General features: G+C 42.9%; 1 protein-coding gene across 2 annotated transcripts; it reads left to right on the top strand.

Annotated features, from left to right (window-relative positions):
• Window positions 1-3,640: 3,640 nt before the first annotated feature.
• LOC147623988 (sm-like protein LSM3A) lies at window positions 3,641-22,958 on the top strand. 2 transcript variants are annotated; one of them, XM_086820668.1, is made up of 3 exons: window positions 3,641-3,797; window positions 3,896-3,991; window positions 22,589-22,958. In XM_086820668.1, the coding sequence occupies exons 1-3, from the start codon at window positions 3,675-3,677 to the stop codon at window positions 22,676-22,678; spliced, it is 309 nt and encodes a 102-aa protein (XP_086676794.1). In that variant the 5' UTR covers window positions 3,641-3,674; the 3' UTR covers window positions 22,679-22,958. The 2 variants fall into 2 exon arrangements, with proteins under 2 accessions (XP_086676794.1, XP_086676793.1); XM_086820667.1 differs by having other exon boundaries at window positions 22,573-22,958.
• The last annotated feature ends 1,397 nt before the right edge of the window (window positions 22,959-24,355 follow it).

Genomic DNA, 24,355 nt, shown 5'->3' with positions numbered 1-24,355 from the left:
CTATTTTGAGGACACTTGGCAGTGATCCAAGTGTAGGTCTATGAGGGTTAGAATCCTTGATGAGACAGGTTGTGATATGATGGATATACAACCCATCCTTATGCTTACATGGTTAAAGGAATATAGGAGTTAGAGCCCACTTATTTTGAGCAAGCACTTGGAAATAAAAAAGGGGAAGATGCCATGAATAAGGAGATGGTAGCATTAGATGCAAATACAACATGACAGTTAGTGCCTTTGCCTAAGGAAAAGACAATTAGATGTAAGTGGGTGTATAAGGTCATGCATGACTTAGATGGATCACTGAGGTGCAAGATTGGTTTGCCAAGGGTTATGGGCAGAATTATGGCATTAATTATGAGGAGACATTCAACCCAATTGCAAGAATGACAATCATGAGAGCTATCATTGCTATGGCTATAGACAACAAAGGGTTGGTCTTTACATCAGATGGATGTACATAATACTTTCTTGCATGGTGATTTGCAAGAAGAAGTATACATGACATAGTCATTGAGTTATGAGAGTGATGCACACCCAAATTTTATGTGCGGGTTATGTAAAGCCTTGTATGGCTTGAAGCAGGCCCCAGAGCATGGTAAAAAAAAATCAGGGAGTATCTTGTTTTACCATTAGATTTCATATATCCAATGTAGATTTTTCACTTTATGTGGAAAAGATATATATGCTATTAGTCATTTATGTGGATGACTTAATTATCATTGGTGTGATGAGTGATAATGACATACATGATGTCGAGATGCTTTTAAGTAGAAGTTTGAGATGAAGGATTTGGGTGAGCTACAATATTTCTTAGGTATAGAGGTGGTGAGATCACCGCATGACATTTTGTTGTTATAGAGGCATTATGGCTTGGACACGTTGTCTGAGTATGGTATGATAGGCTACAAGCCTATTTCAATGCCATTAGAGCAGAACATAAAGCTTTCCATAGATACATGTGAGCTTTTCGAGAATCCCAATATGTACAAGTGTATAGTGGATAGCTTGATCTACATGACCATTACTAAGCCAGACTCTATGTTATTGGACTTATAAGTTAGTTTATACAGGCCCTTAGGAAGCCACACTTGGATGTGGCTAAACCGATTCTCAAGTACATAAAGTCCACAATTGATTATGGACTTTTATATGAGGCTGGCATAGAGATATAGCTACATGTTACACATATGCTGATTAGGCTGGTAGTGTCGTAGTCAAGAGATCAATCAGTGACTTTATGTTTTCTTTCAGGAGTACTGCTATGAGTTGGAGCAGCAAGAAACAGCTCGATAGTTGTCAAGTACCTAGATAGAGTACAAGGACAATGCTATTATAGGTTGTGAGGTAGCTTGGTTTTAGAAGCTACTTAGTGATATGGGTGAGCCCATGGATAGGGACGTTGTCATTTATTATGACAACATGAATAGCATATAGCTGGCTAATAACATGCTAAGACGAAGCATATTGAGATGCATTATCACTTTGTGAGGGAGAAGGTTCTATCAAGTGATATCGGCACAGAGGAATAGGTGGCCGACATCTTCACAAGGCATTAGGCGAATATATAGCTAAATATTGTGGCCGTCCCACCGTAAATATGTAGAAGGTAGTTGTGCTTACATAGGTTAGATCACATGTAGAAGGTAGTTGTGCTTACATAGCTTACATAGGTGTAGAAGGCACTTGTGCTTACATAGGTTAGATCACATGTAGAAGGCAAAAAATAAGCATTTGGTTTGATGCTTACACGTTGGATCATATGTAGATAAGGCACAAAATAAGCATTTGGTTTGATGCTTCTCCCAATGGGTCAATAGGCTATGCATGTACAATTTAGGTTAGGTCAATGAGAGTGCCTTATAACTAGTGCTATCATGTTACATCACATTGCATTTGGAAAATTACTAGCTATTGGCTATCACACCTCAAGACCTATTAGTGGGTCCAATTGATTGTTCATATCTTGATTTGGTTGGGAATGGTGCATTGCCCCTACCTATGCATGTTGTAAGTGCACTTCGCACATGTGTTAGCACCAACATGCACACATCATAAAGTATAAAACATTACTAAGCCCAAGTTTGCATTCTCTTGGTTCATTACTATCGTGGTGTAGTATTCTTCTCATCTAAGATTAGGTGTGCTACCTTGGGTCTCTTGTGACTATTCGGATCTCAGATCTGGTTGCTATGATGTTCACGAGTCATTGATGCACTATTCTCCATATGTTGCGAGAGTCATTTGATACACTATTATGAGATTTGGTTGATATGATGTTCAAGAGTCATTTGATGCACTATTCTCTAGATGGATGTAATTGCTAATAATCCTTCCCTACCAAATGTGCATGAAATTCCACAGTCAAGAAGATACATGACTAAGCTCAAGGATTGAATTGATCTCATGGTCTAGGGTTAAACAACTCAGAAGACATGAGTCTAATAATGTCAGTAATGTTATTTCCTTCATAAGTAGCCACCCATTGAATTGATCTCATGGTCTAGGGTTAAACAACTTAGAAGACACGAGTCTAATAATGTCAGTAATGTTATTTCCTTCATAAGTAGCCACCCATGGTGAGTCCTTTACTTGTTATCATATAATTTTTCAATGTTTGAAAAAAGTAATGTTATTTCCTTCATAAGTAGCTACCCATGGTGTTATCATATATTTTTTTCTAAAGTGTTGATGTGCTACATCAATTGACTATAGGGCATTAGGATAAGGGGGACAAGTGCGGACCATCTCCCCTGCCACCCCTTGTTGGCTCTCCCCTTTTCCACATGAATCCCCAATTTTTAGAGCAAATTAGTGAGCTTTTTCCTTTTCATTAGTAGAAATATAGAGAATAATGTAGCTCTTCATTAGTGGAAATTAGAGAATAATGTAGTTCTTCATCGTTTCTATTCTCCCTTATTGGAGTTTCCTTTTGTGGCTAGTACCATGCATAGTCTTTTATTGTGAAATTTAAAATTAGTTAAGAACACCCATGCAAATCCTCATCATTGGATTTTGAGTAGACATACAAGGTCATCAAAGATGTCAGTGAGCTTTCTTTCGGGGTGTTACTCTATGTGTAGGTCTATTGACCTCATCCATGTTTCTAAATTTTGAGGAAATTTTGGCATGCCTTGGGTAGGACTAAAGGATTTCCTTCGTTTTCTTGACATCCATATATTTAGATGGTACTTTTTTTTTTGGTCTTATTTAATGCATACTTTTTGATATACCTTGTGAAATAGTAAGCTATCATATATAAATATTGTACGTAGGCAACAATTATTTCCAATTTATGAAAAAAACCCTTCCTCCTTAAATGCTCTAACCTCTATCCATGACTTTCACATTTGTTGGGTAATAATCTATCTGAAAAGGACTATTATATCTATAGATTATCTGACTAGTTAGAGGAGAAAGACGAAAACACGCGCATCTCTTTCTTCAGGTGGAGACGCAGGCAAGCACCAGAAGTGTCATGGTTCAAACTCCAGACATTTTGACTTGGCTTATTAATAAATGCTTGAAAGCATTTTCAATCCATGATAATATTAGAGTCTAGGCAAGTAAGTTTCCGGGGTAGTGTGAAACGCCCGAGTGTCCGGACGGGTGCGAAATCACCACTGATACAAAGTATACACAGCAGAGCCAGGTTCCTCTAATCGGAGGGCGGCATGGCTTCAACGACGGAGGAGGAGAGTGCTGTGAAGGAGCCTCTCGACCTCATCAGGCTCAGCCTGGACGAGAGGATCTACGTCAAGCTGCGATCGGACAGAGAGCTGCGGGGAAAGCTTCATGTGAGAGAAAAGCTTACTGGTTCGCTTCATCTGCTCACATACTTGCTCCTCTGTGTATGCTTGCAAAAAAATCCTTTTCTTTTCTGTGTATCTTGCAGGCATATGACCAGCATCTCAACATGATCCTTGGAGACGTGGAGGAGATCATCACTTCTGTTGAAATCGATGACGAAACGTATGAAGAGATTGTCAGAGTAAGATTATCCTTTTCCATATTTTTTCTGCTGTTTTTTGTCATTTAAAAAAGGGTTTTTGAACAGATAAGGGCCTGCGGTGTGCTACTGTTTGAAAGAGGCCTGGTTTCCGCATTTTTTCTTAATTTGTTGTTTTATTTCATTTTGTTTAGAGGGCAGAAGAAGGACGATTGTGTGTTTTGTTTTGTTTTGTGTGTTTTTTTTTTTTTGGGGGGGGGGTGTGGTTGTACGCACCCACTGAGCCAAGGGGGAGAGGCAGCAGGGCCTCAAAACCTAGGAATTGCCAACTGGGGGGTTTGTGGCAATGGTTTCACATACATGTGACTGGCAAGAAGAGCTGGTTGGGGAGACTTTCAGTCGGATGTATAATTTTGTCATCTCCCTTATCTCCCTAACTTTTGATGCTTACAATTTGTATCAAAGGTGGTGTGAAATTGCAGGTTCTGCTGGAGAAGCAGGTGGGCAGCTACCCTAACTGATTTTCGAAGAAGAAGTTCACTGTGAACAGTAGTTGCTAAAATGCACTTTGAAGGACTGCACTTTGCAACCAAGTCCTTAGATTGCCAATCAAAGGATAAATTTTAGAATACAGAAACCCGAAAAGATCTTCTTCCAACAAAAAGACCTTTCTGTTTAACCTTAAGAGACCACCTGTACCCGCTTGTAAAAGCACTAACTGTAACGCGGTTGAAGCATTTTTTGGATGAAATTTGTAACAAACCTCTCCTTGATCTTTCGATTTCCTACTTCTAGTGATTCTTCATTAACAAGTACCCAGGGCTCACGTTTTGTGATACCTTCGTAGAAGACTCACATGAAAGGCATTGTGAATCCTACAATTGTTTGGGCAATTTTAATTGGAAAGCTACATAAATTACCCTTCTTCTACTTACCTCCCTCCTCCTCCTCTTGCTTACCTCCCTCCTCCTCTAGCTATAGTTCTTCCTGGTTTTCTTCTCTGGAAAGTTTTTTCCACCCTTTTTTCCTTTGCCCACACTGTCTTTTATTTTGGCTACTTCTTGCAAGGGTAATTCAATTTCGCCAACCAAGGCTGCTCTCAACTTATGGTTTTCAAAAGCAGAACTCTTTTATGGTGGCTTCTCTAGAGGTTAAACTACCTTGGAATGCAAGATTGTTGGGAGTTGGCTCGCATATTTGAGACCTCTTGCAAGTCGCCCTTGTCAGCATGTAGTGACTAAGTAAGGTCTTCATGGACTACGCCCAAGGATCATCTGACCTAGAATTGAAACCCTAACGAGGTTTCATAGAACCGACCTGGTACGCATCGCATGACTGCGATAGATTGTGGCTAGTGACTCACTACCCAACCTTAGGTTCAGTGCCTCGAACCACCCTCCGCTTGGGTATGATTGTTTTGAGCCAACTTAGTATTGATGGCCAAAACGTAGCATCCCATACCACTAGGCTAAACCATCCATATTGCAACTCCGTTGCCATGAGGTCTTGCATGCCCTTGGTAGCCCTCCTGTACTGCGTGGATACCTTAGTAACTCATAAGTGTCCCCAAGGTCACTTATATAGCAATAACTTGGCTATTATTGGACCTTGCTTTATTTATAAGCTTTTAGCCATTATTAACCTAGGCTATTAATTACAAGCTTTTAGCCAATCTAGATGTAACCAAACTTGGCCAAGCCCGAGGGACTAAGGTCTTTGACACACTTTTGCATGACCATCAATTTGTACTTAAGCATTTAAACCCTGGCCATAGCCATTAAAACATAATCACACATGCTGAAAAATAAAATCATTTGCACGGGACACCACACTGGGACCGGAACGGCCGGCCCTCATATAGGTAACTTCTTTATTATGTAGAGGCTTTTACAAGAAATCGAAGGCGAGGGTGAAATCTGCATTGGATTTTCCACACATGTTATGGTAGCTTTTTCCACAAAGCTCACATGAGACTATGACCAATCTCTCTTCACAAAGCTAAAGTGCCAAATCAGTCCCACAAAACAGCTTCAAATAGTCCTCAAATCTGCCGCAAAGTAACCCACTGATTAGAGCCTGTTCCGAGGGCCAACTCTAAAAATATAGGCTATGCTTTTCCTCCTCGCCAAAAGTGGATTTGCTTGCTTAAAATATCCCTTTTTTGTTTTCTTTACCCAATGTCTCTATAAATGACAGAACTTGGCATTTTTTAGTGTCCAGGCTATAAAAATACCTCTCAAAAGTGGGTGCCTAGTTTTGATTGTCCTTGTGGGCCCACAAACTAGCCCGCATCTCCATGTAGGGTGCCCATGAACCTTTGTAATGCTACCTGAAGCGCAGGCATAAATAAAGTGGTGCTTCATAAACATTTTTGCTACACATAGGTTCAGAGGCATTTCGGTGCCAATGGTTTTACAGGCATTTCGGCCACCAATAGAAATCCATAGAAAAATCCTCGATTCATGAGTTATCCATGAGTTCCATAAGTCTAATACATCCCAAATAAAAGGAATCAAAAACATAATCCAGTCCAATAAAAGGAATCAAAGAGCTGTATATAAAGCCCAAGAATCACTTAGCCAATGATAACTATATAGATGCGCCAAACCATCATATATGTGTAAATCCTCGAGCAAAGATATGCCATAAGTTTAGTCCATTGTCCTTGGACATATTTGTATGAAAACCATATAAACTAGGCTTTTCAACCATTAACAGTGTTTACCTAAAACAGTTCAAGGCAAACAACACACAATTCTCCTTGTATGGGCATACAAGGGTTAAGTGTCCAAAAACACTTACAATAAATTGCAAAAAGCACACTTTGCAAAACTCAAAGTATACATAGCTTTTCTTTGCCAGGTTCATCATGAAGCCAAAAGAAATATCTTCTCACTTTATCCATAAGATATTCCGAGATATATCTCCATATAGCTTGCCTGTAAGCTTGATAATATAATCCACAGTATCCATATGGAAAGAGTGCTAAACATGGGCACATAAAGCCATCTCCGTACTTTGAGGATAAATTTTGTGAATCCATAAATCCTTAGGCTAAGCTATCTATTGCCCATGCTCTTGACGCATGACTGCTTCCACAAGTGAATAGGTTGGCGAGGCTTAAGAGCAATTGATTGTCAATGGGGTCCCCACTTTTGATCTCTTCTCTTCCTCATTACTAGAAGAAAGCCTCCGCTTTTGAGAAAGCCTAAGCTTTGATACCACTATAACCAAACTTGGCCAAGCTCGGGGGACTAAGGTCTTCGACACACATTTGCATGACCATCAATTTGTACTTAAGCATTTGAACACTGGCCACAACCATCAAATATAATCACACATGCTGAAAAATAAAAATCATTTGCAGAGGACACCACACTGAGACTTGAACGCCCCCCTTGGCAGAATGCACAGCGGAAATGAAAGACAACTGTTGTAGAGAGAAAAACGCAGAAGAAAGAGAGAGAGAGAGAGAGAGAGAGAGAGAGAGAGAGAGAGAGAGAGAGAGAGAGAGAGAGAGAGAGAGAGCTGTATTAACGTCTACTAGAGGCCGAACTCGACCTATGAGACAAATCAATGTACAACTGTCAATGTCTTCTGGATGTCGAGAAAAAAAAAAGGACAAAATGAACATGAAATAAACTATGAAAGTATTGAGCTAGTGGGGGGGTGTGATGGATGGAGCACTACTAGTAGAGGCAACCTATATGTGCAGGGTATACAAGAATGCAATGCAGATCTGTCTAGCTCCAACCAGAACCATAATGGGGGTGTAATATGTGATACATAGGCGATGGCGAGGCAAAAATACCTCGGAGCATGATCTCCGGGTGTGAGTGTAAGTGAGCTAGCCGCTCTTGGATACGGTGTTGATGTAGTTTGGGAGTCTGGTAGCCTGGTGCTCTCGGTCTCCGTTTGGCTTGGAGGTCCGCAGCGCGCTGAAGTGTAACCCCCTTTTGTGTCAGGATAGGCACTGAGATAGATTTCTGGAAGAAATCAGTGAGCTGGAGTTGTCGCCCACCTCTCCCTGTGGTATGAGTACGTAGCAGTGTCTCTCTGTGGCGCTCTCTCTCTAGCAAGAACTGGCCGAGAGAGAGAGAGAGAGAGAGAGAGAGAGAGAGAGAGAGAGAGAGAGAGAGAGAGAGAGAGAAGCTGTATAAACTCTGCTCTATACACAAGATCTGATACACTGATACAAAAGGTGTGGGGGGCAGGGCCACATATATATATGGCCCTAGGCTACTGGGCGGCCAGCCCAAAACAGGCCAACAGCAGCCCTAACTGCTCACGACCAGGAAAATCAGTAGTCGGCCAAATAAAACACAGTCAGCCAGCACTGAATGAAGTCGGCCAGCAGCAGATAGAGTCGGCCAGCACATGAGAGTCCCCCCAACCCATAAAAATGGAGAAAACACATGGAAAAATAGGGGAAAAATGGAGAAACACCTAATTGGGCGGGCACACCTACAACAATGGTCCTGGTGTGTAATGTACAGATAGGAGATGATTGCTAACACCCCCCCCCCCCCAAAAAAAATAAAAAATAAAAAATAAAAAAAAATAAAATCTTTATCACGTAGAAGCTTTTACAAGAAATCTAAGGTGCGGATGCAATCTGCACTGGATTTCCACACGTTCTGGGTAGCTTTTTCCACAAAGCTCACGTGAGACTATGACCAAGCTCTCTTCACAAAGCTAAAAGAGCCAAATCAGCCTCACAAAACAGCTTCAAACAGTCTCCGAATCAGCCCCAAAGTAGCTGACTGTTTACAGCCTGTTTTGAGGGCAGGAGAGAGAAGTAAACTCTGTAGGCAGCCTGTACAAACCACCAAAGAAAGCAGCCCAACTAGTAAAACAGTTGCTGCATGGCCAGTTTACAGGCGGCCAGAAGAGAGAAAACTGCACTGCTGCATACGGGCCATGGCCAGCGCTGGTGTGTCCGATAGAGAGAGAAAAAGTTTGCATCTGTACGGCCAGTCTATGAGAGCGACCAGCAAAGAGGAAACACACAGCTGTACGACCAGCTGCTGTCGGCCAGCCAGCAAAAGCAAAACGCAATATTGATGTCGGCCTTTCAAAGGTGGAAGAAGAGAGAGAGAGAGAGAGAGAAATAGTTGCTACAACACTGGCCTGTGTCTTTGTCACCAGCTTGGACATTTCCCAGTATGAAAGGAGTCTGGTGGACTCCAGGATGTCTAAATATTTGGAAAGTACAAGCTTTGGGAATGGGGGATTATCCTAGAATACAAAGGACCACACTCCTAAAATTTAGGAGAGTTGCTATTTTTGGCCCGACTTTGATGGAAATTCTGTTCGCGTCATTACATCTGGAATTAAGCAGATACCAAGAGTTGGCAAAGTGCCTATGACAGAATGTCTACCAGTTGGATATTTTTAGAGAGAAAGTTTATGGAAGGACCCATCTCTTAGATTGGGACATGTGGCAAGAAAGTGGACCAAAGTGAGACAAGTGGCCTGACACTTGTTAGAAAGTGGATCAAAGTGAGACAAGTGGCCTCACACTTGTCACTTCAGCTATTGTGTGGCTCTCCACTTGTCATTGTAGCCTTCTCTTGCCATTTTAGCTCATGGGAGGTCCAAATCTATAAATTGGAGCCCTCTCTCTTCGTTAAGAGAGGCTCTCTTGCTGCACACTAGCCTCTACCACCGTTACAGGCTGCCCTAATGATGGCTACTCTCTTTCTCTCTCTCTCTTGAAAGCTGCCCATGAAGAATATCGGTTGTTGGGGACTGTTTTGGAGGCTTCCATTGCGAAGAAATACTGAAGGCAAGGGTATTTTCATTTATTATGATTTCTAGCCATTGTACTTGTTGTACCAGCCTTTGTATCTGTTGTACCAGTCCTTGTACTGGCTGTACCAGTCCTTGTACTTGTTGTACCACCCATTGTACCGACTGTATCAGCTTTTATACTTGTTGTACCAGCCATTGTACTTGTACTTACCACCGTACCGGTTGTACTAGCCATTGTACCTGCTGTACCAGCCACTGTATGAAACCGATCCCGTCAAGTGGGAAAGACTCTGTTGGACACCCACACACGTAATAGCACAACTTAATACCACAATTTGAAATGGACAACTTAATACAACTTGAAATTGAAATGAAATGAAATGGATAGATGGACACCAACACTGGGGCCGGAACGGGCCGACTCCCCCCTCAATATATGATATATTTATTGGGAGTATTTAACGAATACAATGTTCCATGGGTTCCAAGAACCAGATGATGTCCATGTATATATGAATATAGTACCAAACAAATAGGCTTGAAGTCGAAATTCGATGTAGATGTTCGAAGCAGAACGACCACTGAGTGGTTCTGTCTCTACGGTCCTGTGCTTTCACTGGACTCCGCGGAGAGCGCCCAATTGGTGTTCCAGGCCCACGCACAAACAGGCGCTCCCGTACTAACGCGTGGCTCTCCCGATCTCAGCACATTTGGACCAGCACCTTTGGACCGAGGTTCTCAAATAGCTTGGACTACCCGGCACCGAACGGGTGTTGCCATGGAGAGAGTTCTTTATCAGATTTATCACAAAATACTTTACTTAAATATGAAATTCACTTACTTGTGGATTGTAGTTGGAAGACCAAAATTCATGGTGTCAATACGCAGTTACTTGAGAGAAACACCATGATGCAGTAGCATGTCGAGAAAAGTAGTGGCTTGGACAAATCCAACACGGTTGAATTTGCAGCTTCACTTTGGTCATCCGTTTGGGGATGATAAGCTCATGAAAACTGAAGTTTAGTACCCATATTATCAAATAAAGCCCTCCAAAAGAGGCTCGTAGTCCGGGGATCTCTATCCCCAACAATGGATTTAGGCATACCATGATGCTTGAAAATATTAGTAAGAAAAAGCTTTACCATATGATCAGCTTTAATGGTTTTCTTGACGGGCAAGAAATGAGCTTGCTTGCTAAACCTGTCCACAATGGTCCAAATAGCATCATTCCCATGCTGGGATCTAGGCAAGTCCATAATAAAATCCATAGTAATACTTTCCCAAGGTTGCGAGGGAATAGGCAATGGCTGAAGCAAACCTGGAGGTTTTTGCTTGTCAAATTTCACCTTTTGGTAAGTAATACATGCACGTATATAAGCCTCAATGTCTTTACGCATGGTTGGCCAAAAGAAATATCTCTGAATCATGCGTGTAGTAGGCATGATATCTCTATGACCAGCATAAGGTGGAGCGTGACATTCGTCCATAACCTTTGGACGCAAATCCTTCACCACACATAGGCAATTATCCTTCATAAGATAACCCTCGTTGATAACATAAGAGGCATGTGAATGACCAGCCATCAAATCAGTCCATATATGGTAAAAATCAGCATCCAAATGATACAAATCTCACATAGCAGATAGGTCGCCATGAGAGACCACTGAGACTGCAGCTACATAAGGCCTCCTGGATAGTGCATCGGCCACTACATTTTTCTTTCCTGGAGTATGCACAATCTGAAAAATGAAACATGGAAAGAAAGTCTACCATTCTCATCTGCTTTTCCGAAAGCTTTGTTTGAGATAGAAAGTATCTCAAGCTTTGATGATCTGTCTTGACTACAAATTTAGCCCAAAGAAGATAATGTTTCCAAGTCTTTAAGGCGTGAATTATAGCCAAGAGCTCTTTCTCATAGATATCCATATGAAGCTCAGCATCATGTAAACGACGGCTCTCATATGCAACTACATGCCCTTCTTCATTTAGGACAGCTCCAATACAATCACCACAAGCATCACATTCAACTACGAATGACTTGTGCAAGTCAGGAACAATCAACACGGGTCCACATATGATTGCATGCTTGAGCTGCAAGAAAGCATCCTGTTTCTTTGAAGTCCATTTGAAAGTGGTTTTCTTCTTTGTGAGATCATGTAGAGGAGTGGCTATCATAGCAAAATGCCTTATGAAACGTCTATAATACAAATATAATCCCAGAAAACTACGTACTTGATGTACGTTTTGCAATTCGGGCCAATTCCAAATGGTCTCTATCTTTGCAGGATCCATTATAACTCCATCCTTGGATACAATGTGTCCCAGATAATGAATCTCCGAAAGGAAAAACTCACTTTTCTTGGCATTAATGAACAGTTTATACTCTTCAAACACTGCGACCAAATGAGTTCTGTGTTCTTGCTCATTCTTGAAGAAAACCAAGATATCATCAAAGAATACTCCTGTGAATTTGTGATGGGGTCGGAATGTCCTATCCATGCTACGATTAAACATAGCAGGAGCATTGGTGAGACCAAAAGGCATTACCAAAAATTCATATAATCCAAAGGCTGTCCTGAATGCAGTCTTATGGACATCCTGTGGTACCACACGTATTTGGTGATAACCACTCTTCAAATCAAGTTGGCTGAAGCAAGCCGAACCATCAAGCTTATCCAAGATATCATCCCCGTGGGCCCTGATCTTTAGATGTGGTATTTTCAGCTTTACCACCCTTGTGGTTCTCGGGTCTCTCGGAAGTTCTTTTTTAGGTGGTTGTCCACCCTTTTGTAGATTTGGGACAGCCTTGTCTTTCCCTTTAGAACCTCCTTGATCCTGCTTAATTTTGAGCACCAATTGCTCCGTAGCAAGAGCAAAAGCTGTGAGCTGTTGCAAAGTATGTTTCGGGTGCAATTCAATGCCCGAACGATATGCTGGTTGCAGTCCAGAGCGAAACTTCCTCTTTCTTTCATCCTTAGTGATTTGCATAAAGGGAGTTACTTCCAGCAACACTTTCCAAAACTTGTTAACATACTGTTGCACGCTTTCATTATCTCTTTGCTCCAGCTTGTCCCACTTTTGAGTGAGAGTTTGCTCCGCATTTGGTGGCAAAAATTGAGCATAGAATCTGTCTTTAAATTCCTTCCAGGTGCTAATGGGGTCCTTGGTGATCTTTTCACTGATCCACCAATGAGCAGCGGTCCCTTTCAAAAACATGCTAGCATGACGTACTTTAGACCTCTCTGTGAAGTTCTCATCGCTAAAGGCAATGTCAAACTGTGCCACAAATGCTAACACTTTAGAAGTATCATGCTCTCCATGAAAAACATCAAATTTAACAGATTTGTCACCTGCTTTAAATTCCTTGAGCTTTCTGGCATGAGGCTCATGGTCTTCTCTTTTTCTTTTCCCCTTATCCAACGGGGCAGCCCTATTTGCATGGGCTCCATGGGCCATCATAGAAGTTTCATGAGGCATGGTGGTATGTGCTCCATGAACTTGAAACTCAGATGCATGTGACTTTTCTGCATATGGCAATGTCTCTCCATGAGACAACTCAGAAGGCAAATTTTTTCTAGCAGACCTGTCACCCCTACCATGGGATACATGTCTTGAATGCATGTGACTTTCATGCCCTCCATGAGCACTAGCATACATATACTTGTCAGGCTTCGTGTCTTGTGGAGAAGATGCATGACGAGAGGTGATTGTCACCTCTTCCTTTTGCATATATGACTTCAGCCTTTGAGATGCGGGATCTTCATGCTTCAAGCGAGGTGGATTTCTGAATTTCAGCTCTCCGTCATCCCCCTCTTTGATATCACCTTTGCGGAGGAGGTAGGCAAGTGCCAACTTCCTTGGCTTCTTGCCCACTTCCCGTGCCATAGACTCAAAAGTTACATCTACCATTGCATCAGCTTTCCTAGCTTCAATGGCACTTTGCACGTGGGGATCTTCATGCAAAAATTTTAACTCTTGCTCTTGTGCCTGCAAAAGTTTTCTCATATGTTCCATTTCAGCTCTCATTGCATCAGGCTCTTGTTCAAGCATGAATGTCTTTCCTGGAGACAGTTGACCCTTTGATTCACTATCATTAACCCTTTCAAGGGGCTTGTGCCTTCCTCGCAGAGCATCAGAACCACGCGAGGCACTTGATGGACCCCTCGAATTAGGCACTTCCAAAGGGTTGCCTTGGCTGTCCATTGTGTTTAAGTGTGCTAAAAGCGGGGTGTCCAGTACACAGGTTCGTTTCCCCACTAGAAAGAGGGAAACAACCGTGCTCTGATACCGATGAAACCGATCCCGTCAAGTGGGAAAGACTTCGTTGGACACCCACACGCGTAATAGCACAACTTAATACCACAATTTGAAATGGACAACTTAATACAACTTGAAATTGAAATGAAATGAAATGGATAGATGGACACTAGCACTAGGGCCGACCCCCCCCTCAATATATGATATATTTATTGGGAGTATTTAACGAATACAATGCTCCATGGGTTCCAAGAACCAGATGATGTCCATGTACATATGAATACAGTACCAAACAAATAGGCTCGAAGTCGAAATTCGATGTAGATGTTCAAAGCAGAACGACCACTGAGTGGTTCAGTCTCTACGGTCCTGTGCTTTCACTGGCCTCCGCGGAGAGCGCCCAACTGGTGTTCCAGGACCACGCACAAAGAGGTGCTCCCGTACTAACGCCTGGCTCTCCCGATCTCAGCACCTTTGTACCGAGGTTCTCCAATAGCTTGGACTACCTGGCACCGAATGGGTGTTGCCGTGGAGAGAGTTCTTTATCAGATTTATCACAAAATACTTTACTTAAATCTGAAATTCACTTACTTGTGGATTGTAGTTGGAAGACCAAAATTCATGGTGTCAATACGCAGTTACTTGAGAGAAACACCATGATGCAGTAGCATGTCGAGAAAAGTAGTGGCCTGGAGAAAGATATAGCCTTCTGGCTACAGGAGCCCAACCATCAACAGGAGGAGCAGCAGCTACGCATAAAAGGTACAGCTGCCTGAAGCGAGGATGAGCAGCCTGCAGAAGATGGAGATGTGGCCGCTTGTTTATAAAGTACAGCCGCCGGCCGCCTAGCTGTAGTAGCACTGCTGTTGGAGATGAGCACACGCCCAGAGCCTGCTGGTGATGAACTTACAGCCAGCTGCTGCAGCAAGCCGTAGTATAGGCGCCTGAGGGATGGTAAAAAAGAGCCGCCTGAAGATGGGAAAACAGCCGGCTGGTTGCTGTGTTGTGGGCAGCCTGCTGGAGTTGGCCTCCAGAGCAGCGCAGCTGTATGGAGGTGGCAGCCTGCAGCAGGTCTGTTGCAAGTGGAGCACACACCTCTTGGAAAAACATGCGCAACCGGTTCAGCCGCTTGGGAGCAAAAACGTAAGAGATGGTCGCCGAAAGATGGTAGAAGCGAATTGCCGGGTGTGTCCACGATGGATGTGATGGCTTCTTTTATAAAAATTAAAGTGGAGATAACCAATTGATTGGGCTGGCTCCCCACGCTTGCATGTGGGCGGCCAGTTCTTTGGGGGTGTGGGTAGGTGACCATGCACCCACCCCCACACACACACTTAAGTGGGGCTCCCCACCTTGGCCCCTAAGTGGGTGCCCACTTTTAAGTGAGTGTGAACGAATGACCTTATAAAACAAAAGGTTAGAAATATTAAATATTAAACCAACATGTGCAATATACTTACCACCTGTTCACATGCACCAAAACTCGTCAAGAGACAGAGCAGACTTCACGACTCACTGGCAGGCATCCCCGCTCAGTAAGTAACACGTCAAGCAGGCAAACACAAAAATAGAAGTCATGCGAAAACAGTTTCAAACATGCAAAACATGTGTGCATGTGCAAATAGTATCATGGACATATCTCCCGTTCATGGAACAAGTACAAAATATCTGTCGACACAAAAATGGCACGACGTAAAACATAAAAACCTGGTCTTCCTATGGAGTGACAGTCCCATAGGCAAGACACAGTTCTAGGCGCACGAGTCTCCCTACGGCTCTCATATGCTGACATGTTTCTGTGCGAGGCACTAGTTTCTTGTGCATGGCACTTATTTATATGTCTTAGCACTTGGTTGGTGATTTTCATTGGCATATGATTATCTCATTGATATTGGTGATTGAGACACAATTGGCTCTTTTGCCTGTGTCTAGCATATCTTCCATGGAATTCTCGCCCATTTACTTTGGGACATGATTTTGAGATTGGTATTATGGAGACTTATTTAGTCTCACCCATTTCTTTGGGACATGGATTCTTCAGTTATATTGGATTTTTGAGACTGTCTTGTCTCGCCCACTTGATGGGACATGATTATATCTTGAATATATGGCTTGAAGCTTAAAGTTGCGGACAACTTTTAAGAAGTTGGGGAGGATGTCACCAGCCTGGACATTTCCCAGTATGAAAGGAGTCTGGTGGACTCCAGGATGTCTAAATATTTGGAAAGTACAAGCTTTGGGAATGGGGGATTATCTTAGAATACAAAGGACCACACTCCTAAAATTTAGGAGAGTTGCTATTTTTGGCCCGACTCCGATGGAAATTCTGTTCGCGTCATTACATCTGGAATTGAGCAGATACCAAGAGTTAGGAAAGTGCCTATGACAAAATGTCTACCAGTTGGGATATTTTTAGAGATAAAGTTTATGGAAGGACCCATCTCTTAGATTGGGACATGTGGCAAGAAAGTGGACCAAAGTGAGACAAGTGGCCTGACACTTGTTAGAAAGTGGATCAAAGTGAGACAAGTGGCCTCACACTTGTCACTTCAGCTATTGTGTGGCTCTCCACTTGTCATTGTAGCCTTCTCTTGCCATTTTAGCTCATGGGAGGCCCAAATCTATAAATTGGAGCGCTCTCTTTTCATTAAGAGAGGCTCTCTTGCTGCACACTAGCCTCTACCACCGTTACAGGCTGCCCTAATGATGGCTACTCTCTTTCTCTCTCTCTTGAAGGCTGTCCATGAAGAATACCGGCTGTTGGGGACTGTTTTGGAGGCTTCCATCGCGAAGAAATATTGAAGGCAAGGGTATTTAATCATTTATTATGATTTCTAGCCATTGCACTTGTTGTACCAGCCTTTGTATCTGCTGTACCAGCCCTTGTACTCGCTGTACCAATCCTTGTACTTGTTGTATCACCCATTGTACCGATTGTACCAACTTTTGTACTTGCTGTACCAGCCACTGTATCTGTTGTACTAGTCAATGTACATGTACCAGCATTTGTACTTGCTGTATTGGCTGTACTAACCACCGTACCGGCTGTACTAGCCATTGTACCTATTGTATCAGTCATTATACCGGTTGTACCAGCCATTGTACCTGTTGTACCGGCTGAATGGAGAGTTGTACTTACTGTACCAACTCTATTGCATGAAGACCCGTGGTTTTTGGAGAAGAATCAGTACCCACACGGAGGTATATGGATTATATTGTTGGCTCGGCATTTCTACAGCCTATGTTCCGGCTTGGTTGCCTCGTGTTGGGCTGTGTTATGGCATTTGTATATGGATAATCCGGCATCTCCTGTGGGGAGAGTAAGGCCCTCAAAGCTTGTACATGATATTATTCTCCTTGGGTAATAAAATACTCCAAGGGAGGGAGGAGGAGTCGGCCCATTCCGGCCTCTATGTGGTGTCACACGTGCAAGCTCCATTTTCAGCATTTGTGGATGTTTTGTCCAGCTTTTATGTTTTATACAAAGTGATAATGGATATGTGTTAAGGTTGTGCCATGTTTAAATGTTTAAATGTTTAAATGTTTTAATATGCATTGATGGTATCAAGAAGTGTGTCAAAGGCCCTAGTCCTCCAGGCGCTGCGAGTTTCATTGGTCTGGTGGACTCCAGGATGTCTAAATATTTGGAAAGTACAAGCTTTGGGAATGGGGGATTATCTTAGAATATACAAAGGACCACACTCCTAAAATTTAGGAGAGTTGCTATTTTTGGCCCGACTCCGATGGAAATTCTGTTCGCGTCATTACATCTGGAATTGAGCAGATACCAAGAGTTGGCAAAGTGCCTATGACAGAATGTCTACCAATTGGGATATTTTTAGAGATAAAGTTTATGGAAGGACCCATCTCTTAGATTGGGACATGTGGCAAGAAAGTGGACTAAATGAGACAAGTGGCGTGACACTTGTTAGAAAGTGGATCAAAGTGAGACAAGTGGCCTCACACTTGTCACTTCAGCTATTGTGTGGCTCTCCACTTGTCATTGTAGCCTTCTCTTGCCATTTTAGCTCATGGGAGGTCCAAATCTATAAATTGGAGCCCTCTCTCTTCGTTAAGAGAGGCTCTCTTGCTGCACACTAGCCTCTACCACCGTTACAGGCTGCCCTAATGATGGCTACTCTCTTTCTCTCTCTCTCTCTTGAAAGCTGCCCATGAAGAATATCGGTTGTTGGGGACTGTTTTGGAGGCTTCCATTGCGAAGAAATACTGAAGGCAAGGGTATCTTCATTTATTATGATTTCTAGCCATTGTACTTGTTGTACCAGCCTTTGTATCTGTTGTACCAGTCCTTGTACTGGCTGTACCAGTCCTTGTACTTGTTGTACCACCCATTGTACCGACTGTATCAGCTTTTATACTTGTTGTACCAGCCATTGTACTTGTTGTACTAGTCACTGCACATGTTGTACCAGCATTTGTACTTGTTGTACCTACCACCGTATCGATTGTACCAGCCACTGTATCTGCCTGTACCAGCCATTGTACATGCTGTATCGAGACTGAATGGAGAGTTGTACTTGCTGTACCAGCTCTATTGCATGAAGACCCGTGGTTTTTGGGGAAGAATCAGTAGAGGTATATGGATTATATTGTTGGCTCGGCATTTCTACAGCTTATGTTCTGGCTTGGTTGCCTCGTGTTGGGCTGTGTTATGGCATTTGTATATGGATAATCCGGCATCTCTCGTGGGGAGAGTAAGGCCCTCAAAGCTTGTACATGATATTATTCTCCTTGGGTAATAAAATACTCCAAGGGGGAGGGAGGTCGGCCCATTTCGGCCTCTATGCGGTGTCACATGTGCAAGCCAAATTTTCAGCATTTGTGGATGTTTTGTCCCGCTTTTATGTTTTATACAAAGTGATAATGGATATGTGTTAAGGTTGTGGCCATGTTTAAATGTTTAAATGTTTTAATATGCATTGATGGTATCAACAAGTGTGTCAAAGGTCCTAGTCCGCCGGGCGGTGCGAGTTTTAGTCTTCTGTGCACATCTACCAAAAGAGCAGCCTCCTCCGCCTTTTTAACGATTCAGTCCAGCCCCTCTTAGCTAGGGTCGGCCAGCTCTAAAAATATAGGCTATGCTTTTTCTCCTTGCCAAAAGTGGCTGCTTTGCTTGCTTAAAATATTTCCCTTTTTGCTTTCTTTAGCCATTGTCTCTATAAATGACAGAACTCGGCCTTTTTAGTGTCCATGCTATAAAATACCTCTTAAAAGTGGGTGCCTAGCTTATATTGTCCTTGTGAGCCCACACGTCCATGGAGGGTGCCCATGAACCTTTTTAATGATACTCGAAGCCCATAAAAGCCCCCTGTTAAGTCCATTCTAGGTGGACCCTTTGTAGATGGAGTTCACTTTGCAGCAAGGGGTTTTTATGATGTATTACTGTCTGATGGTCAATATAAGCAGCAGATGCTTGAATCTTCCCCCCTTATGTTTGGTGTACAGTTGGTACATGTGTTACCTTGGTCCCCGACCAAGGACTATCAGTCCTTGATTAGACATCGTTGTCCTGTTTGGGTCGAGGTCGTGGATTTTCCAGAATATTTGAGAGAACATTTGCCAGGTATAGCAGCCACTCTGGGCAAAGTGGTTTGTGCACCTCGTCCTACAGGAAACAAAAACAGATTTTGCATCTTGTGGGATACAGACCATGAGCAACCACCAGCAATTGCTGTTGAAGTAGAAAATGTGCGTGGCATGGGTGCACGTTACTTCAAATTAAATTGGGGAGTCTTTGCAGGTGCTTGTTTCACTTGTCATAAGTTTGGGCATATGGCTTCTGAATGTCCTTCTCTGTTGCATCCTCCGCCGTTATCTGCTGTACCTCCCATCTCAGCGAATGAGCAGCCAACTCAAATTAAGGAGATACCAACAAATCAAGCCACTCGAAATACTCAAAAGGAGAAAGAGAAAGGAAAAGCTAAAGTTTCTCCACAAGCTGTTTCTTCTTTGGCAGTGTCTAATCAACCCAAGGATAAAGGAAAAGATAAAATATCTTCGGCTGAATGGAAAACTCCGAAAAAAGCTACTATGGTTCGTCGTGCTCTCCCCCCACCCCCCCCCTCTCCCTCGTGAGTTCTCACCCAAATACCTTCGCAGCTCTCTACCTCGGCTACGGAGTTAATGCAACAGTCTTGTGATTTACATGACTTAAGGTACGAGAGTTGAGCAGGCAACAGCTCGTGTTGTCGTACAGGAGGAACAAAGATGACACGTGGAACACGAGCGTTTCCTTGTAGCTCTCGATGCAAGGGAGGTTCTGGCAACTTCCTTGACTCATCTTCATGAGAAGCTTTGTATTCTTGGATTCATCAGTTTGAAGCTTACTTTGCTATTGGTAGAAAGTCCGATGTGGAGAAAGTTGTGCTAGCTAGTTGCTACATAGAGGGTGAAGCTATATCTTGGTGGAGTCATTGGGGCTAGGCCAATTTCCAATTTGGGGTTGCTGCCTATGAATGTTATCTTGAGTAGCTCGAGGACGAGTTAAAGGGATTGCAGCAGAACGTGCAATTGGTCCTCCAATTTGCCAATAAAGTCACTCACCTAGCTTCACAGGTGCAACAATCAGAGGAGGATAGGAAAGGGCAATTCCTTTAAGGTTTAGACACGCAAATCCAATGGGATGTGCGTATGTTTGAACCATTGACCTTCGAACAGGCACTAGCACTTGTGCAAAGTGTTGAGATGAAGTACAATGGTGGAAAGCCCAAGACTTCCGAGCCTACATGCCGAAGGCAGCTCTTGCCGGCGGCAAGTGCCAGAACAAAGCGAGGTCTTCCCTAGGACACGGGAGCCACTAGCCCTTAGAACTCGACTAATGTGCCTAAACTTTCTCCAGACAAGAAAGTAAGAAAGTGCAAGCAGGCAAGACTGTTGGTAAGCTCAGTCAGGATGAGCAGAACGAATACAGAAAGGAGGGGCAACGCCATACGATAGGGCATATTTCTACGGTGTACCCTAAGAAAACCCTTGTCTAGACCACACCACGAGCCTCCATTGCTTCATAGTAAGAGAGAGGCATGCGCTGCTGCACATGCGCTTGCGTGGACTAAGGTTACAAGCTTTAAAAAAAACTTTATATTTTAAAAGCTTCATAATAAAAGCCTTAGGTAAAACTTTGCCAATGACACGAAGCTATGGGTAAGCAGCAACGTGCGCGTAAGCTATACAGCAAAGCGTGTGTAGGATGGCATGAAGAGCAGTGAGGAAAGCGGTGAGCAGTGCACACATGTGAGAAGTAGAGCGTGAGTAGGATGATGTAGGTGGTTCTGATACCATTTGTAGGAAATGATGTGCCCAACAGAGCTGCAAGCTATGGTGGGTGAAAGATATCCTTAGTGGAGAGAGAGAGAGAGAGAGAGGTGATAAAGTGAAGACAGAGAAAATATTGCTAGACTCAATGATAGCTTGATTGATTGATAATACCCTTCGCAAATACATCCTTTTGTAGGCTAGTAGCCTTATCTTTTGACCCATACACACACTAAACTGGTGACATGTGGCACATTCTTTGCACACTTATCTACTCACCCCTATGTTCACACACACACACACACACTAAAGGCTGTTCACACACATAAAGTGTGTGTTCAGACACACTTACACACAGACACACAAACAGGGGTACACACACATGAGGCTCTGAATCCCAACAACATGCTGGTGTGGGCAGTTGAGCTGGCAGACATCATTAAAATGGGTGTAAACCTTTCATGGCAGTTGTGGGCTCTTACGGAGGTAGTGGACATTTTTATCAATTAAAATTGTGCTCCTTTCAAAAGTCACACGTGAAGGAAACATGCCGACTAGCTCCCTTTCAAACCCCCCTCTCCTCCCCACCCCCACCCCCCCGCCCCCCTCCCTTCCCCTCCTCTTCTTCTATATATGTGTGCAGCAAATTCATCAAAATTATGTGCATTCCTCTTAGCACAAGCCTTCTATAAAGCATTGTGCCTTAGCTTCATTGCAAAGAGGACCTTTTGAGTACTAAAATCTGATACCCGTACCATCACCAATTGGACCCGCAGGATGGCTGCCACGTTGGTGGCAGCAGGTGTTTCAGATGTTTTTGGTGCATACAGCTTAGACATGTTCCACCCTCTTGTGTGACCTTAGGTGCCACTGTGTTACTTGCTGGGATGATTGCCACAAGGCGGTCTTGAAGCAGCTTTTTTTCGTGGACTAAGACTGTGAACTAAAGCGGTAATGGGAGTGCTTTGCCGGAGAAGTAGGGTGAGCAGGTAACCGACCACCTGGCACGTTTCTGGAAGCTTCTGCAGAAGTTTGATGGTGGTGTCCAGACCATGAATTTGAACACACTATGAAATGCTATGAAGAGTTAGTGTACTTGACTTGCCACTTAGGTTCAATACTAGGGTGCTGCTTAATTGCATTGTGAACTAAAGGCAGCTATATTAGCAGTAACTTAGTGAGGGTCAACCCTTACACAGAAAATCTGAAATTGTTAAAAGGCTGGACAGGCAGCCTCATGTTGCATTCAATGTTATGGGTCTCTTTTTCATGTTCTGCTAGTAGTTATATGAGTATCTCAAAATAATGAAGGGATAAGTTTCTAATGGAGTGCCATATAGTGGTTTGTCATTGCAGACCAGCAAGAGACATATTCCATTCCTGTTTGTTCGTGGAGATGGTGTCATTTTGGTGTCCCCTCCCCTACGGACATCTTTATCAAGCTGAGCTAACATTCTTTTACTGAGAACTTCAGAAGATAGTGTGAATGGAGGATATATACACTCAAAACATGTTCGTAAAACCACGAGGTAGGATGAAGAGCTCTTCCGCCATAGCATTTTGTCTTAACACTGCACTCTGAGGAGAGAAGCACTTTACTCTCCTTTGGTTGAAAGTTTCTGGTGTAACTTACTGTTTGTTTTGAAGCAAGGGTTTAACTTGTTACTGGTACTGCATGCACTAGGACTCGTGGTTTTCAATGAGAAGAGGTTCAGTTGCCTGTTTTCATGTGAAGCTTCTATGATGATGCTACTACAGGTTGAGGGCCAATAGGGCAATTAGTTTATCACTCTGCATATTTCCAAGTTTTCTTCTTCTTTTGTTCATCCAATACATTTGCATGCCCTGATCATCATTTCCATTCCCTTGCTGTTGTTGAAATGTGGATCCCTTTCTTATCTGACCTCCTTGTTTGGTCAGTCATTCAACCTTAGCGAATCATTTAACTAATCAAAATATATAACCAAAATATATAACCCTGGAGTATTATATCTCAAGTTGCATAAATGATATTGGCTATAATAGCCTGATCTTTTTTACAAGAAAATTGTACCTTGTAAATAAGAAAGATAGTCCATCTTTGTGAAAATTTCAGCCTCAATTACATATTTTTTAACTTTCTGGCATAATTTGTTGCATTAAGTCAAGTAGTACTTGTGTGACACATGTTTAGACACGAGGAAGAATCAAGACAGTGCCTGCAGCAAGGTGGCTGAATTTGTAAACTGTGGTTGTGGCTATAAAAAGTTTTTGTATTCTACGAGGTAGATGCCCCCAACCCAGAGTATTAGGACCCTCCACCACACAGGCAGATCTGGGAGTTCTCCACCGACATGACGGCTCCTTTGCAGAGGCCTGACCCTCTTTTTGCTCTGAGATTGGTATTGGCCGTGGAGGGATCATAGGATCATCATCTTCTATATGTATGATGATCGTATGGATACACACATTGTTCTTTCTCATTTTTTTTTCATTTCCATTTCAGTTCTTCCCTGGCTCAGTATATCCATGGTACCATTGTATTACTTATGGTCTCATAGACCCTTGGTGTCTTCCACCATAGGTGTTAATATAAATCTCTCTCTCTCTCTCTGTTTTTGAAGTCTAGGCCTTTTTGAATCTTAAGAGTATGTGTTCAAGGATTCAGGGTTTTTACCTTTTTTTAAAGGTTACATTTCATTTTTAGGCTCTTTGCATCTCCCTCTCTCGCTCTCTCTTCCTATGAGTAGTGCAGTGCCATCTTGGTAGGCTGAGCTATTCCTTAGCGAAATGGATCAGGCTGCGCGTAAGTCGAGTACACAAAAAAAAGGACGGCACCAGTAATTTTGCTCTTTTTTTCCGTAAGATTCAAACAAGTGAGATTGTAGCTTTGCTGAAGGAGAATGAAGAACTTGGAAGTAGTGAGGGATTGAAATGGTGAGCACCATTCAGGGCCTTCAAACTGGCACGGTGCAAGATAAAGACACAGCAATGAGTCCAAGATAAAGCTGCATATGTGGGCACATTGCTGGTTGTATTGGAGAAGCTTTAGGAGGGAAATTCAGAAGGTTTGAATGGGGAAAAGCTTTGTCAGGTGAACATAGAAGATTCAGGAGGTTAACGCCATAATCCAAATAGAGGTAA

The sequence above is a fragment of the Cibotium barometz genome, chromosome 26 (assembly GCF_041138505.1).
Source record: "Cibotium barometz isolate CiBa-2024 chromosome 26, ASM4113850v1, whole genome shotgun sequence".
Classification (NCBI taxonomy): Eukaryota; Viridiplantae; Streptophyta; class Polypodiopsida; order Cyatheales; family Cibotiaceae; genus Cibotium; species Cibotium barometz.
Note: the sequence above shows the minus strand (reverse complement) of the source record. Positions and strands in the feature narration are given on the sequence as shown.